Source organism: Vipera ursinii (genome assembly GCF_947247035.1).
Source record: "Vipera ursinii genome assembly, chromosome: 7".
Classification (NCBI taxonomy): domain Eukaryota; kingdom Metazoa; phylum Chordata; class Lepidosauria; order Squamata; family Viperidae; genus Vipera; species Vipera ursinii.
The window spans coordinates 57,098,378-57,115,420 of record NC_139521.1 but is presented as its reverse complement, the minus strand read 5'-3'; the positions used below and the strand labels follow the sequence as shown (position 1 = coordinate 57,115,420).

At 40.0% G+C, this 17,043-nt stretch overlaps 1 protein-coding gene across 1 annotated transcript in view; it reads left to right on the top strand.

The window, feature by feature from the left end:
- ARHGEF38 (Rho guanine nucleotide exchange factor 38) overlaps positions 1 to 17,043 on the top strand; it is a 51,842-nt gene that overhangs the window by 10,995 nt on the left and 23,804 nt on the right. The window contains exons 2-5 of the mRNA XM_083367092.1: positions 1,262 to 1,452; positions 3,927 to 4,050; positions 11,408 to 11,555; positions 12,897 to 12,914. Coding sequence (XP_083223218.1) covers positions 1,262 to 1,452; positions 3,927 to 4,050; positions 11,408 to 11,555; positions 12,897 to 12,914 — 481 coding nt within the window. The remainder of the gene's footprint in view (positions 1 to 1,261; positions 1,453 to 3,926; positions 4,051 to 11,407; positions 11,556 to 12,896; positions 12,915 to 17,043) is intronic.

The following is a 17,043-nucleotide window of genomic DNA, read 5'->3' as shown; positions in this document are numbered from 1 at the left end:
AATATAGTATATAGAAAAAGATTTGCACTTAACAGTATGGAGATCCAGGTATAATTTCAGTTAATGATTCACAGAATTCACAACCCAGGTAGGAGGGACATTACCCATCGGAGTCCATCAGAAGCATTCACAAAAAGGATATTATTTCATCTTTGATACTTTTTTACCGAATTTTTTGAATGTTCCAGAAAACATTCATTCAATCATTTAAAAAGAATCTAAAGTCAAGGAATGGAAATCAGATATTTCCTGTAAAAGTTATGTGCCTTTTTCATAACTACTTGCAATACATGGTTAAACAAAAAACAAAACGGGTTTTGGATTACATAAATAGGTATCAGTTGATAGACTTGATAATAGTTGAGCAGTGTCAAATTCTCTAGCGGTTTGTGCAAGGTTATAGAGACTATAATGTTTCTTTGCCTGAAATACATGGGAAACCTGATACTAACGGGAAACTTTCTCAGATGGCATAAATTTCAGCATTTTATTCAGAACAGAGTCAGATAACTAGGAACTATGTGATAGCTACTAAGCCAGAATTATATCTGAATTCTGTATCTTTAAAATACAGTTGAGAAATCAGAAATCCAGCTAGTCCTCATTTAACATTCACAATAGGGACTGATTACTTGGTTGTTAAGTAAAGCGGGCATTAAGTGAAACAGCAACTGTCCTTGTGATCTTACTTCAGCTTTCCTTTGCAGATCTGTGAGAGTTGTAAATGTGATGATTGGTCATAAAGTTACTTTTTCCATCATTGTTACAACTGCAAAGAATCACTAAATGAGGCAGCCACTAAATGAGGACTACCTGTACTTATCTTTGAATTCAGAAACATCTGTTTTGTTCCTATGAAAGTTCCTATTAAATATATACAGCCAAACCATGTTTTCATTAACCATATTTTATGGAATAATGCCCGAGTAGTTAGAATCTCATGGCATATTATGCTATGGCATAATTCACAGTCTGCAAGTTGTAGAAGCTTCACCTGATGATCCTAATCAAAGAAAACCAGAGTGTGGCTTAGTGCTGCTTATAAACTAAGACAATAAACATGTTTGCACAGTGTGCTATATCCAAGCTGGGCATGGAGTAAGCCACTAGATCATGTTCATGAACATTGATAGAATATCCGCTGCAAACTTCTGGATTTGTGTGCTGTTCCCATGTGCCGCTGTTCATTTTTGTGGGTCATTTAGTCCTAAACAAGTTGTTGACCTGTTTTTTAAACAAAGGTGTGTTTGTTTGTTTACAGAAAAGATGGCACCCCATGCAGGATCTGTAGGACCAGTTGGTTTACCCTTGGAAACTGAAGAACAACTAATTAAGCGAATGATGGCCAGAAGGCAAAAGATAATTGCAGAAATACTCCAAACAGAAAGAGATTATCTTAGTGATCTGGAACTCTGTATCAGAATAGTGGTTGAGCCCTTGAAAAAAAGGCAGGTAAGAAAGTTTTAGTCCTTCCTTCCTTCCTTCCTTCCTTCCTTCCTTCCTTCCTTCCTTCCTTCCTTCCTTCCTTCTTTCCTCCCTCCCTCCCTCCTTCCCTCCCTCCCTGCCCTTTTGCTCTTTTTCTCACTTTATCTGAGAAAAGCAAAGAAGCTGGATGCAATTGCTAGTTTACTTCCAGGTTCATTTCAAAGTGTTGGTCATTATCTTTAAAGCCCTTTATGGCAGGGGTCCAGGATATCTGAGGAACTGCCTTACCTCATAATTTGTCTCATTCATTTCAGTGAAAAGGGCCCACTTTGGATCGTGTCAGCCAAAGAACTTTGGCTGGCAGGTCCAGAAGAAAGAGAAACTAGTTGTGTTCACAAGATAAATGAAGCATCACTTAATGTGATGTGTGAAATTAGTGATAAATTTATGTTCAGTCAGTTTTGTGCACCCAGGAAACTGAATCGAGGAAGCCAACATTCAGTTAATCAGTGGTGTGTCATCAAAATGCATGTGCGCATGTAACATCTCTACTACATGAGTTGTACTAGGTGCCAGTTTGCTTTCGAGTCCAATTCAATGTGTTGGTCATCACCTTTAAAGCCCTTCAAGGCAAGGGACCAGGTTACCTGGGGAACATATCACCCCAACTACATCAACCCATCCCACCCAGTCAAGCAGGGGCGTCATGTTTCATATCCCATTTGTCAAGGAATTTCAACTGGCAGAACCAGCTGAACCAGGAGGAGGGGCCTTCCCTGCTGTTATCCCTGTTCTTCAGAAATTTTACCCTCAGAGGTGAGCCCCCAATCTTCTGAAGTGTGATGCAGCCCTGGGGACAGCTGGTGGCTTGAGGGCATTCCCACTCTTGCTAACTTTTTAGCCTTCTGAATTTTCACCTTTGACTTTCACTTCAAGCTTATACGTTTTAACTTTTTATCTGTGCTTTGTTCTGGTTTGATATTATTTTATTATGTTGTTGTAAACCACCCAGAGTCATTTAGCTGAGGTGGGCAGCCTAGAAATTTAATAAATAAAGCCAGAGAGACATAGAGACTGTATTTGCACATGCAAATAGTTAATAATAATTTACAGTAATTAGCTTTGCAGACCCAGACTGCAGGGTAGTGCATCTGAGACAGTGATGCTAATGGAAGTGCTGATTACAATTATATCTTTTCATGCAGGTTTTATTCTGTCAGTTTGTTGTTCAGCTGGCACTTCAGAAATGTCTGGCTACCACATACACATTCAGAGTTTTGTTTTTGAAGCAAAACAGGCAGTCATACACACACACACACACACACACACACACACACACATATGTAAATGCTTGTTAACTATTTATATATATGTATGTATGTATATATGTATATGTATATATGTATATATATATGTGTGTGTATATATGTATATATGTGTATATATGTGCATATATATATGTATATATGTATGTTCTCATCTGATGAGAACAAATAAGTTTGAAATGCATATCAGTCTCCCTTTAATTCTTTGTTAGCAATTCCAAAAAAAAATTACACAAATATGAGCTGTGGATGACCTTGGGTTAGGCTGAAACAGGAAATAAGATTTGTCCCATGTTTGGGGCCTAGCAAGGTAATCTAAATACTTAACAAACATTTAACATATGTATGTATGTATGTATGTGTGTGTGTGTGTGTGTGTGTGTGTGTGTGTGTGTGTGTGTGTATATATATATATATATATATATATATATATATATGTGTGTGTGTGTGTGTGTGTGTGTGTGTGTGTGTGTGTGTATGTGTATGTGTATGTGTATGTGTGTGTGTATCTTTTCTATGTTTAAAAGTATAGACCATTAGGGATTAATAATCAAGCAGATAATCCAAATTATTTATATTATCTTTAGTTTTATCACATTTTTGTTGGAGAAACACACAAAAGATAGGAAAACTTACTTTCTTTGCTGTGAGGAAGAGGGAGAATAGTTGCCATTCCGCAACCTTGTGTTTCTTAGTTGCATTGCCCTTCAGCCTCTATAATCTTCCAGACAGATTTTGACTTCACTGCTTAAAAAAATGAATGAAGACTGATCTATACATATTCTGTCATGAAGATACATCAGCTGAAAATGTTTGTATTTATATTTGCTTTATATATTTCTTATATTATGTAAATAAATAAATAAAATTGTTTTTATTGTAACAAAAATTGTAATCCATTTCATCATATAGCCTTTAACCTGTTAGTTAAAAATCTTAGTAGCAAGGTATAAATTTTGGCTTATTATATGGTCATCATCTGTATATGACTATTTCAAATTCAGTTTTGGGTTTTTTTTATTCCAATTGTTCTTTTATTTGAACCTCCCTTTTGTCTGATCCTAAGAAAACCCATTGAAAAGTGAATATGTAGTGTGTGTTTCTGAGCAAAAGAGTAGCTTGACAACAGTAGCATCCCATTTTTTCAGTTTTTGCCCTTTGTTTTGGTTTCATTAGATTGCTCGACTTGATGTGGATAGCTTATTTAGCAACATTGAATTGGTCCATGAAATATCATCAAAACTGTTGTCATTGTTGGAAGAAGCAACATCAGATGTGGAACCAGCCATACAAGGAATTGGTATGTTGTCTTCCTGAACTCTACAGGGCTACCTGGAGCAATAACAACAACAGTTGTTGTAATAATAATAATGCTGCAATAAATTGCCTGTTGCTCAGCCAGAGTCAACCTTACCTGCTTATTTCTCCAAACTACCATTCCAAATACTGTAGTATGCAAATGAAAGATAGAGACTCAGGCCCATAATCACCAAGAGCCTTGGTGGAGCAGTGGGCTAATGCCTCCTTAAGTAACACCAGCTGCCTGTAATTAGTGCAGGTTCGCATCCCACCAGGCTCAAGGTTGACTCAGCCTTCCATCGTTCCGAGGTAGGTAAAATGAGGACCCAGATTGTTGGGGGCAATAAGCTGACTTTGTAATAATGCCGCTGGGGGGGGGGCGCGAAAGCCCGAATAAGCAGGCATATACATAGAATGAAGGCTATTGCTAAGCACATTAATTTGTGCTTTAAAATTGTAAGCCGCCCTGAGTCTTCAGAGAAGGGCGGGATATGTTGTTGTTAGTTGCGAAGTCGTGTCCGACCCATCGCGACCCTATGGACAACGTTCCTCCAGGCTTTCCTGTCCTCTACCATCTTCTGGAGTCCATTTAAGCTCACGCTTACTGCTTCAGTAGGGCGGGATATAAATGGGATTAAAAAAAACAACTTGCAACATCATACTCAACTAGCTTAATCTAGGTGGCAACCGTTCCTGTCAGAGTTTCTTACTGATGCTTGCAGCAGCATATAATTGTACTAACTGGGTCATATATCTTTTATTTTGGAGATTGAAGAGCCCTGACCCCAGGACGTAGGAAGGTCCCATGCATCAGGATAGCTCTAACAAGGCTTTGTCATTACTAGGCCCTTCCTGATTTGTCAGGCTGGAAACAGTAGGCCTGTTTGCCAATCAATGTTTGAGAGCAGAGAGATCCACTTGTGGTGGTGGGGGGTCTAAAAAGGCAAGACATAACAGAACATTTATGTGGGTCTGAACAAATGGATGTATTTTGTCCTACTAAACTGCCATCTTCCTTTTTTTGACCTCCTGCCCTGGATGTGGCTGTAGAGACCTGTGTTTCACATTACTTGGCTTTCAAGTGTTTTCTGTAATGGAGAGGGTTGCTTTGTAGCTCTTTTAATTAGAGGATATGCAAACAGATCAATTGACTGGCTCTAGGAGTTTCCATGATACAGGTGAGTGGACTGTATTATTTAACCCTTTTCAAATGAACCAGTCAGAGATTAGTTGTCTTACACTCTAAACCTCCTCTAACCCTGTATATTTATTAGAATATATTCTGGTTTTCTCCAGGGACGCGGTGGCTCAGTGGGTTAGGACGCTGAGCTTGTTGATCAGATGGTCGGCAGTTTGGCAGGTCGAATCCCGAGCACCGCGTAACAGAGTGAGCGCCTGTTACTCATCCCAGCTTCTGCCAACCTAGCAGTTCGAAAGCACGTAAAAATGCAAGTAGAAAAATAGGGACCACTACGGTGGGAAGGTAACAGCGTTCCGTGCGCCTTTGGTGTCTAGTCATGCTGGACACATGACCACGGAGTCGTCCTCGGACAAGTGCTGGCTCTTCGGCTTTGAAACGGAGATGAGCACCAGCCCCTAGAGTTGGAAATGACTAGCACGCATGTGCGGGGGAACCTATACCTATTCTGGTTTTCATCCAGGAGCTCAAGGCAGCTTACAGTATATGGGTATTTTTATTTTACTTTCATAACAACAGCGTGTTTCCATATGCTAAGACTGGACTTGAAGTTGGGTGTCTGCAGGTCCAGTCCAACACCTCAGTTATTATATCACACTGGGTCTGCCTAGAAAAAAAAAGGACAAAGCTGCATAGAAGGAACATCTTCACATAGATTAAAACAAGGATTTTAAAAGTTTCCCAAATTGTGCTTTATTTGATGTCATATAAAGCAAACATAACTGACCTTCAATATGTTTCTGAATTATAATATCTATAATATCTAGCATTCTAGCTAGATAACTTTTTGATCTTTTAGTTGCTCCTAATTTATGCTGATAAAATTCAATATTCTGTATATAATATGTTAAATCAGCAGGGATGGACAAACCTATAACTAGAACACATTCAAGCAGTTTTCTTGCTATGAGTAATGATTTGTCATTGTCCTCCTCCAATGTTTTTTCAACTTCTCAATCTAGCCTACAGTTCTTAGATTTCAGATGATCAGCCATCCAAATTCTAATCAAAAGCAAAGCTGAAGATTTAGCCAAGATTGAATAAGTGTTTAACCTCCATGAACATGCATGCACATGCACACACAGACACACACACACAGACACAAACACACACACACAAACACAGGGTGAAGATCTGGTTCAAATTTGACATCCAGATTATAATTAGAGATCTGAAGATAGCAACATTTACTTTGGAGCATTTTCTATTGTGGAAAAGCATCAACATGTCCACAGCTGCTTCATGTAACCTGTAGCTTTCTGACTATTTTGGGTTTACATTATATAATGTTTGGTTTTGTCTTTATTTTTTTAAAACAAAAAAGACATAACAAATCATGATTTGTTGACTGAGATATTGGCTGGGTTTAAACAACACCCTAAAGTTAGGATTTAGCACAAATGACACCGAACACTAAAACAAAAGGAAGTCAAGTGCTTCATGACTTAAAGAGATTAATGAAACCAGCCAATGAATAGTTAATCTCAGAAGAAACATTAATATTATTGTTGACTGTAAGACTAGCTATGTGATTCCTGTTTTAGAGGCAACAAGGTAGAAAAATAATCATGTTTCATTATAGCTAGTTATAAGTTGAATGGCTTTTTTGAGACAGCCTTCTGCAGCATTCAAGGACAGTCTGATTGAAGGCCTTTGGTAGGTTGCTGATTCGTATTCTTAGTAGCATTATTAAAGGGGAAGAGAAGATTTCCTTTTCTTATGCATGCAGTCAAAAGGATATGGCTCCATTTAATCATATCCATGTACACTTTATCTGTCATGAAAGCTGTGCATTTAGCCTCTTGTCAGTCCAGTTCACCTTTCTGTGTTTGGCATTTATCTTGGTTACTAGACACAAAGGAAAAAAATCAAAGACTGAATTGTTTTGTCCCCAAATTAGATAGGAGATGAAATAAATACATTGCACAGAGGTGCTGCTTTTTACAGATATATTTTTTGCAGCTGAAGTATTAAATGAAACCATGTTTATGCTTTCACATTTCTCTACCTGCATCATACTCTTAATGAGAAGTAGATTCTTTAAGGAAGTTTCTTTCAGTTGCTTTCAAGAACTCAGAGACTGACTTCCTTTTTGATGTGTGCTTTTCTTTGTTTAGTGCTTCTTTTCATAACAGCTTTGTGTTTCAAAACCAAGCTGTGTGCTCTGAAGCTGATTATCATTGGGCCTCTACCATTATTGTGACTATTGAACAAATCCGGAATGACTTAATTTAGTGCCCACTATAAATCAAGGGACGCGGTGGCTCAGTGGGTTAGGACGCTGAGCTTGTCGATCAGAAGGTCGGCAGTTTGGCGGGCCGAATCCTGAGTGCCGCATAACAGAGTGAGCGCCTGTTACTTGTCCCAGCTTCTGCCAACCTAGCAGTTCGAAAGCACGTAAAAATGCAAGTAGAAAAATAGGGACCACTACGGTGGGAAGGTAACAGCGTTCCATGCGCCTTTGGCATCTACTGTAGTCATGCCGACCACATGAACACGGAGACATCCTTGGACAAGCGCTGGCTCTTCGGCTTTGAAATGGAGATGAGCACTGGCCCCTAGAGTTGGAAACGACTAGCACGCATGTGCGGGGGAACCTTTACCTTTTTATAAATCAAGGAGCCAAACAGTGCTGTACTTTATTTTCAAGCCAAGAATATAAATAAAGATTGGTTTGCACATCCTGACTTAACTGAGAATGACAAGGAAAGATTCCTAATGCAGGAAATTAAAAAATAATTCTTAATAGGTTCTCTTAAAATAGAGACCTTAATGCAGGCATGTCAAACTCGCGACGTCACGTGACATCACGCGACGTATCGGAACTTTTTCCCATTGCCGAAAATGGGATGGGCGTGGTTTCTCTGTGATGCTCCAGCCCATGGGCCGGCAGTTTGACACCCCTGCATTAATGGATGTCATTTAGAGCAATATTCAGTAATTGCAGCACTACCACTGAGAAAGCCAACTGAGATTCCAACTCATAAGCAGGAATTCCAACTCACAGTCCTTACCAGCCCTGGTTCCACAAATAATAAATGATGGTCAACAAGGTAGCTGGCTAGGCAGGAACATTCTGACCAGTGTTTATTGACGGCAATTAACAGCAAATAACAGCAATTAACAGCAACTAAACAGCAAATAAAGTCAGCACTGCGAGTGACTTGCTCCCACTGCCTTATATACAGGCAATCCCCTTAGCTCCACCCCCCATCCAGCCAAAAGCATACAATCATTTTAAAATTCGGTTAAATGACAATAATCATGATGGAGATGAGTTATTATTTATTTATTTATACAGTATGCTGCAAAAACAATGTAAAGGAACAAAAGCAAGCTGATTAATACTTTGTGTTCTATTGGCAATACTGATCCTTTAAAACAGGGGTGTCTAACTGCTGGCCCAAGGAACGGATGCTTCATGCTAAAACCACACCCTACCCATTGCCAGCAATGGAGAAAAAGTTGCAATACGTCGCGACACGTCACGTGACGTTGCGAGTTTGACACCCCTGCTTTAAAATACGAATTTTAGCAGGTGTGAAAAAGCTCAGATCTTTTCAAGGTATTATACCAATAAAGGAAAATATTTGTAGCTCAGGGTTGACATGAAGGGGTCTCTGAGCTTGGTTGTTTTCTTGCAGATGTTTCATTACCCAAACTAGGTAAAATCATCAGTGCTAGTGACTAGTACTGATCCAGCATCCGGCGTCCGTCCCTAAAACCGGCATAGCTGGCCTCTGCCTCCTCCCTCCAGCGTTGTCTCCAGCAGTCCAGCATGCAGCCAGGAGCCTCAGCTGCTTGGAGGTCAGGCAGAGGGATTCCTCAGGCAAAGGGGAATTCCCTCCCTTTCCCTTCCCTGAAATGGCAAGTCCACAGGGCTTGACAGGAGGCCCCTCTACCAGGGCTCCACCTGGAAAATAAGGAGACACATATGATTAATCACCCACTGTGGCAGATAGTTAAGCTAACCCCCCCCTCCCGGCTTACTGGGATGCTGTCGGTGGAACCTCTTCACCAGTCGAGGAGCCTGAATGTCTGCTTCCCCCACCCATGAGGCCTCTGTGATAGGGTATCCCTTCCACCGCACCAGGTACTGCAGCTGGCCTTGCCGGAGCCAGGAGTCCAGTATCTCCTGCACCTCATAATGGTCCCCCGTAACGGGCCCCAGGGCTTTTGTTACAGGCCTCAAGGGGATCCCCTCTACCGATTTCAGTAGGCTGCAATGGAAGACCGGATGTATCTTCTCCAGGAACCTGGGTAGCTGTAGCCAAACGGCTACTGGGTTGATGTTCTTTGTGATCCGGAATGGCCCTAAGTATTTTGGTCCCAGCTTTTTGCATGGCACCCTCAAGCGGAGGTACTTGGTTGATAAATATACCATGTCCCCCACCCGAAAAGGCTTTTGGGCTGTCCTTTTCTTGTCTGCCTGCACCTTTGCGGCCTCCTCCGCTTGTACTAAGGCCCTCTTCACGTCTCCCCAAACCCCTAATGTGGGCTATCCAGTCTTGGGGTTGACAGGGGGAGGGATCCTGCTGCGAACACTCGGGGATTGGGACGAAGTCCAGACCATGTACCACCCAGAAGGGGATAAAACCAGTACTGCTATGCACTGCATTATTGTATGCCACTTCTGCGAATGGTAACATGTCAGCCCAGTCGTTCTGCTGATAGGAGACGTAGCACCGTAGATATCGCTCCACCATCACATTGGCCCATTCTGCTGCCCCGTTGGTACTCGGGTGGTATGCCGAGCTGAGTCCCTGAGATGACCCGATGGAACGGATGAACTCACGCCAGACGTGGGCTGTAAATTGCACCCCCTGATCCGAGATTATCCGCTGGGGTACCCCGTGCAGGCGGTATACCTGCATGATGAACACTTTAGTGAGTTTCCGTGCAGACGGTAACCCCTTACATGGTACAAAATGGGCCTGTTTGGAGAAAAGGTCGACTACCGTCCAGATCACCATATAACCATGGTTCTCTGGCAGTTCCATGACAAAGTCCATCGCTATCTCCTCCCATGGTTGGGTTGGATCCGTCACTTTCTGCAGCAGCCCTGGTGGCCTCCCGGTATGAGGCTTTGCAGTGGCACACACAGGGCAGCCCCGTATGTAGGCTTCAATATCCGTCTTCATCTGGGGCCACCAGAATTGGCGTCTCACTAGGTGCAGGGTCTTGAGTAACCCAAAGTGTCCTGCCTGATTTACATCATGGCATTTTTGCAATGCCCTTATCCTCATCGCCTGTGGGACATATAACTTATCACCCTTCCATGCCAGTCCATCCCTTTTTGTTAGCAGGGCTTGGTGGTCCCTCAGCCAGGGATCATCCTGCGTGGCGTCTGCAGTTCCTGGACCAGGTTGCTGGCCGGATGGTGTGCAACCATTTGCGCCACCGCTTGCCTGAAGGGAGGCATAATGGCGTGTACTACCTCCTCCCGCTTGCTCTTATATTGGTGCATGCATGACAGTGCATCTGCCAGAAAGTTTTTCCCCCCTGGTACATACAGTAACCGAAAGTGGAAGCACTGAAAGTATTGTGCCCACCGTATGTGTTTTGGGGACAGGCACCGTGATGTCTGCAAAGCCTCCAGATTCTTGTGATCCGTCCACACCTCGAATGGTTCCTTTGCGCCCTCCAGGTAATGTCACCACATCGCCAATGCCCACTGTACAGCGAATGCCTCCTTCTCCCATATTGCCCATGCTCATTCTATATCTGTTAGCTTACGGGAGGTATAGGCACAGGGCTGTAACGTCCCTTGGCTGTTCCTCTGGAGTAACACTGCTCCCACCGCGATGTCGCTGGCCAGATGGGCCAATAAGTCCTTCATCAACGGTAGGGGTTACATGTTCTTGACGCAAACCCCATTAATGCCACGAAAGTCTACACACAGGCGTAGGGAGCCATCCTTCTTCTCCTTGAAGAGCACTGGAGCTGCAATCCATGATCTTGCCGATTGGATGAAACCCCTTGCCAAGTTCTTATCAATATAGTGTCTCAGAAAGCAGAAAGCAGAATTTCCAAGACCAATCATAAATGACCTGCAACTTTTACAGGAGACCATATATCTCTTTACAGATTTAATGGAGACCATGTATCATGTGACAGTGGTTTTGTTTTGGCTTATATGTATGTTTTTTCACTTTCCCAGGTCAGGTGTTTCTACAGATTAAAGATGTACTAGAAGAAGCATACAAAATCTACTGTTACCATCATGATGATGCTCACCTTCTTCTGGAATTCTATGAAAAGGATGAGGAATTGAAAGAATGTATAAAAGATTGTCTACAATCCTTGAAGTAAGATTTTTTTTTAAAAAAAAAGCATTTGCAAAGCTTATGTGAGAGTAAATTATGTGAGAGTTGGAGGGGGGATTATATTTTCAACAGTTTGCTTTATTAAGGGTCTTCCCTTTAAGGACTGTTTTTTGAAGAAGTTACTTGATTAGATTTATCTAATGCTCTTGGCTCCTTTTGCATGGCTTCAAAGAATTAAAAGTGTTAGCAAAAATATAATATTACTTTTTATTTTTAATTATTATAAGGACAAAAAACTAATACAAACAAAAAATAAATGAATAAAAATAAAACAGAAAAGAAAAAGAATAGGTTTTCTTATTATTCATGCAATAAGGCCCAAGAATTCATATGTTTAAGTAGTAAACCACAGTTCTATTTACTGCGGTTGTGAGAATTCCAGCAATTGAACGGAAGCACATTGGCATCAGCCTTTTCCAGATTTTGGAATTTTTGGAAGGGTTTTCAAACAAGACAGTGAGGTGAAGCCACAGAGGTAGGTGCTTTGCTTGACTTAGAAGCAAGTGGAATGTATTGCTTCATGAAGTAGATTGGAAGGGAATAATTCATTGAAGAATCAATACAGTGAAACATTTAGAAAATTGCACAACGAATACTCCAGTTGTTCTTCAGCAAAGCAATACTTGAAAGTTATTTATGAATTAATATTTATTTATTTGTTTGTTAAATGTCTCATCCTTTCTCAGGTCCAGGCAAATAGACCTCTGTCCTTATTTTATCCCAAAACATTACAATATAATATCAAACTGTGATGAATCTAAAATTGAAGGGAAGATTCAAAAGTCCCATTGTGTCAGAAGGGATATGTAATATTGAAAAAGTTACTGCCTTATTGTAGCAATACTAAATCAAGATATAGTTTGGTTTAAGCACTTAGGGTCTACAATGCGGCTTCTGGATTCCTCATGGATCCTCTAGGTTTTATTTTTAACAATGAATACTTTATTCTTTTATTGTTATTCTTTTATATATTCTTTTATTCATCTTAACAATAAAAGCAGTGGGTGGCTCCAGCCTGTGCTTTGTTAGGATGTGTGTTTATCTGCCAAGAAAAAAATACAAAGGTAAGCTGAGGTGACAGAATGCATCTGGGAGACTAAAGATGTCCTTGTGTGTCATGGAAAATAATTTCAACAGTTCTTGAAAATTGATATGTTGTGATTAGTTAGATTCTCTATGGTAGCCATTTCATTAGATGCCTGTGACAGTTCTCAAAATACTTAATGCCCACTGGCTCAAAAAAAATCAGAGATACCTGATCAACCTACTAATATTCTCTTTTCTTAAGAGACTGCTGATAATTTTGTGTTTCTTTTTTTGCAGAAAGATATATGAAGAAAGGTAAGTTATACATTTATTTAGATGTATTGCAGTTTTGGCATTCTCATCCAAATTCCTCATTTATGTCCATTTCTATTATTTTATCTTCAGCTTTGAGATCAGCTGGGTGGATATAGAATGCCCAATTTGCTCAAAATCATCTGGTAAGCTTCACGGTTGAAAGGAAATTAGATCTAGTTTCCCTGATCTAAATTTGATACTTTTCTATCTTTGAAAAAATAGAAAACAAAGAATTACATAAAGCAAGTCAAATTTTTAATCCTGGAATGTCATCTATACTGAAAATAGATACAGTATGGTTCTTAGAAAATATGTTTTGGTTAAGCATAATTTCAGCAATGCAAAATAGTCAATGTTTTACAATATAGAAAAGTGTAGGGCACATGAAACAATAAGACTTAATTTCCCCATGTTGGATTAAATGCTTTTTTAAAAAAGAAAAATCCCCCCCTCATGTTGTAGATTTTGTAGTTTCTTAGAGTTGCTGTTGCTGGTCCCAAAACTGGTTTTCTTTTGCCCCTGTCCAGTGAAGGAAAACACACATACTTCAGAAGTTTTCCATTTGTTCTGAGTTATTGAAGGCACATTTCCCCAAAAGGAGCAATTTATATATTGTACAGGAAGCCTTTGACTTACAGTCATTCATTTAGTAATCTTTGGAAGTTACTATGTCACTGAAGAAAAGTGATTTCCAACCAGGCCTCACATCTAAGGCTATTACAGCATCCCCATGGTCACATAATTAAATTTTAGACTTTTGGCAATAGTGTGTTTTTACGATGGTTACAGCATCCTAGGGTCATATGTTTGCCATTCTAACCTTTCCAGCCAATTTCTGACAAGCAAAATCAATGAGGGAAGCCAGATTTATTTAATGATTATGTGATTCACTTAAAAGCTCCAGTGATTCTCTTAACTCTGGCAAAAAAAGGATTGTAAAATTGGACACAATTCAGTTAACAACTGCCTTGCTTAGCAACAGAAATTTTAGTCCTAACAGTTGTCATAAATTGAGGACTATCTTTAGAATACTCTCCCAAAGTTACACTAGCACTGGTCTGCATCTGCGGTGGCTAGTTGTGAAACCTATTTATATGTATAATAAGATCCAGAATCTGGATGTTATGTATGTAAATCTGTGAATATATTATTATATTCTGATTTTTTTTTGGAAATCAATAAAGTAAAAAAAAAATATTGAGAAAACCATGGACAGCTGAGAAAACAAACAGATGGATTGTCAAACAAATCAATTCAGAGTTGTCACTGAGGCACAAATGAACAGGTCAAATTATCCTACTTTGGACACATTATACAAAGACCCAGCTCACTGGAAAAGGCTGTAATGGTGGTAAAGGGGAAAGGAAAGAAGATTATGGCCACCAGCAAGGAAAGAAGATTATGGCCAGCAGACTTAAAATGTTATAATAGAATAACAGAGTTGGAAGGGACCTTGGAAGTCTTCTAGTCCAACCCCCTGCTCAAGTAGGAGACCCCATACAATTTCAGACAAATGGTTGTCCAATCACTTCTTAAAAACTTCCAGGGATGGAGCACTGAAGCAAATTCTAAAAGCAAGCTGTCCCACTGATTAATTACGGTATTCTAAGTGTCAGGAAATTACTCCTTATTTCTAGGTTGGTTCTCTTCTTGATTAGTTTCCATCCATTGCTTCTTGTTATGCCTTCAGGTGCTTTGGAGAATAGCTTGACTCCCTCTTGTTTGTGGCAGCCCTTGAGATATTGGGACACTGCTATCATGTTACCCCTGATCCCTCTTTTCATTAAACTAAACTAAACATTAAATTGAGCAGGTTAAGGGCAGTTCATTCAGAAAACCTACAATATCTACGTATATGGTGAGGAGTATCACATAGAGTAGTCCCTTGAGGGATAAGAATAGCAATAGCAATAGCACGTAGGTTTATATAACGCTTCACGGTGCTTTACAGCCCTCTCTAAGTGGTTTACAGAGTCAGTAAGTTGCCCCCAACAATCTGGGTCCTCACTTTACAGACCTGAGAACTTTGAGAATCAAATTGCCAAACTGCTGGCAGCCGTCAGTCAGCAGAAATAGCCTGCAGTACTGCATTCTGACCACTGACCCACCATGACTTGATAGACCATAATCAAGCAATTTAAAACAAACAAACAAACTCTTATTCAGCAAAAAGATAGACAAGAAAGAAGGAGATCAGAAACAGAACCTAATCTTAATCCAACATTCGTACAGTATATGAAAGGCCTAGATGAAGTCAACTTGCTCACTTTCATACTCTGGAAATACAAAAGAGCCTACCTTCTCACATCTTCATGCCCCCTCAAAATCCTTCCTTCACAGGGCCATGCTATCCACGGAGCTCTACATGGAGTTCTACCTCTAAGGGTATTAGTAGCCTGAGGATAAAGAAAATCGCCTTCTGGTCTTTAGCAAATGAGTAGTGAAGACTTGCTGTCCGCATTCTCCTCCTGTTCATAAGTCCAGCCTGGCTGCTATAAGAGTGATGGGGAATGATGATGATGATAGGAGTGCTGATGTCAAAGATAGTAGGGGAATAGCTGCTACGTTTCCAGTGACTTCCTCTCTTTCTCAGTCATTTTGTTGCCTTCTGCTCATGGTCTCCACATCCAATGCTGGTTTAAACAAGATTTATTTAATAAAGTGCAATTTGTTGGCTTCATACAACATAACGAAAACCAAAAAAATAAATAAAGCATGTTCTGGCTTAACAGTTTCTGTAAAGTCAGCCTTTTGTTGGTTGTTGAATGATTGGGTGTGTATAGTTTTGAACTCTAAATACAGCATCCATATAATTAAAGAAAAAAAATCAGGAAACACTTTTCATGTTACCCAGTTCAACCTAATCGTTACTGGTGCAGTACCTCTGGTCATCAATGGAACTTGTCTGTGACTTGCCATAATATATACAGGTATGCTTGTCCTATAACAAAACACAGCCACAGTTTCAACAGCTGACCTGCCCTTCCTTGGCCAATGAAATCTTTTTAATTGGAAAGATTTTTGTGATCCTGAGCTGGCATAATAAAGCTCTTGTCTCAAACAAATGTAGTTAAGGTTGTGCTTATAAAAAAAACCATCAAAGACAAAAGAGGGAGTTCTTGCCTAGGTGTACCAATAGTAGATGTACATTAAATTACTTGTGCTGAATTTCTGCAAAACAATGTGCCTTTATCATTGTCAAAGTGTACTGTATACCAAAAGCTGTGAGTTGCACAGATTATAAATTGGTCAGTAATTCATTAGCTTTCAAAATACAATATATGGATGGGGCTGTTTGGACTAGATACAGGGGATTTGTGCAACCTCCAAGCATCCAGACACAATAACAGGCTCTGTTCTTTTTGGGAATCCTAATGAGCATTTTGGCATGTGGATTTCTGCACATCTGTCTACTAGATGTTTCAGCTCCACAATAACCCTTTTCTCTAAGCTCTACCCAGAGCCCTTAACTCATAGCAAAGACAGTATGTTGGTGATTAGCAGAATAATAGCTCTATGACATCCTATGAATAATTTTGAGAGTCATTTAGGCAGGCACACACATATACAGCTACAAAGAAATGAGAATCCTTCTGTGTAAAGCTTTTGCATTTTAGTTTAAACAGAGAAACAGAGTTCTGTATACTATGAAGTAGGAGCTCCCCCAAGCTGTCAAATCTAGCTTGAATAACTCCGTTCAAACAACTGAGTTCATGGCAGAAATTAATTTCCTTATTCTGCAGCATGGGTCATTTTGTTTGTTTGCTTGTTCTCAAAAAGTCTCCTTCAAGTTGAGCTTGAATTCTGATGATTTCATAGACATGTACTGCAGTTCATGTAGTTTTCCTGGAGATAATATAGAAGCGTCTTGCCACTAACATCTGAGATTTTGTTGTTTCCTAGTATGGTTTGCAGCCATATTATTTAGGAAATGACCCTGCCAAGATAAGATTTGTACCTGGGAAAAATAATAGCAAAATTCCAACTTTAAAAAGTAAAGTCACTGAGTCAACAGGGAAGGGCAACAAGTTCATCTAATCTAATCTAATCTAATCTAATCTAACCTAATCTAACCCAACCTAACCTAATGTTGGGTTGCTGGATAGAGTTCAGTAATCAAACTCCCACA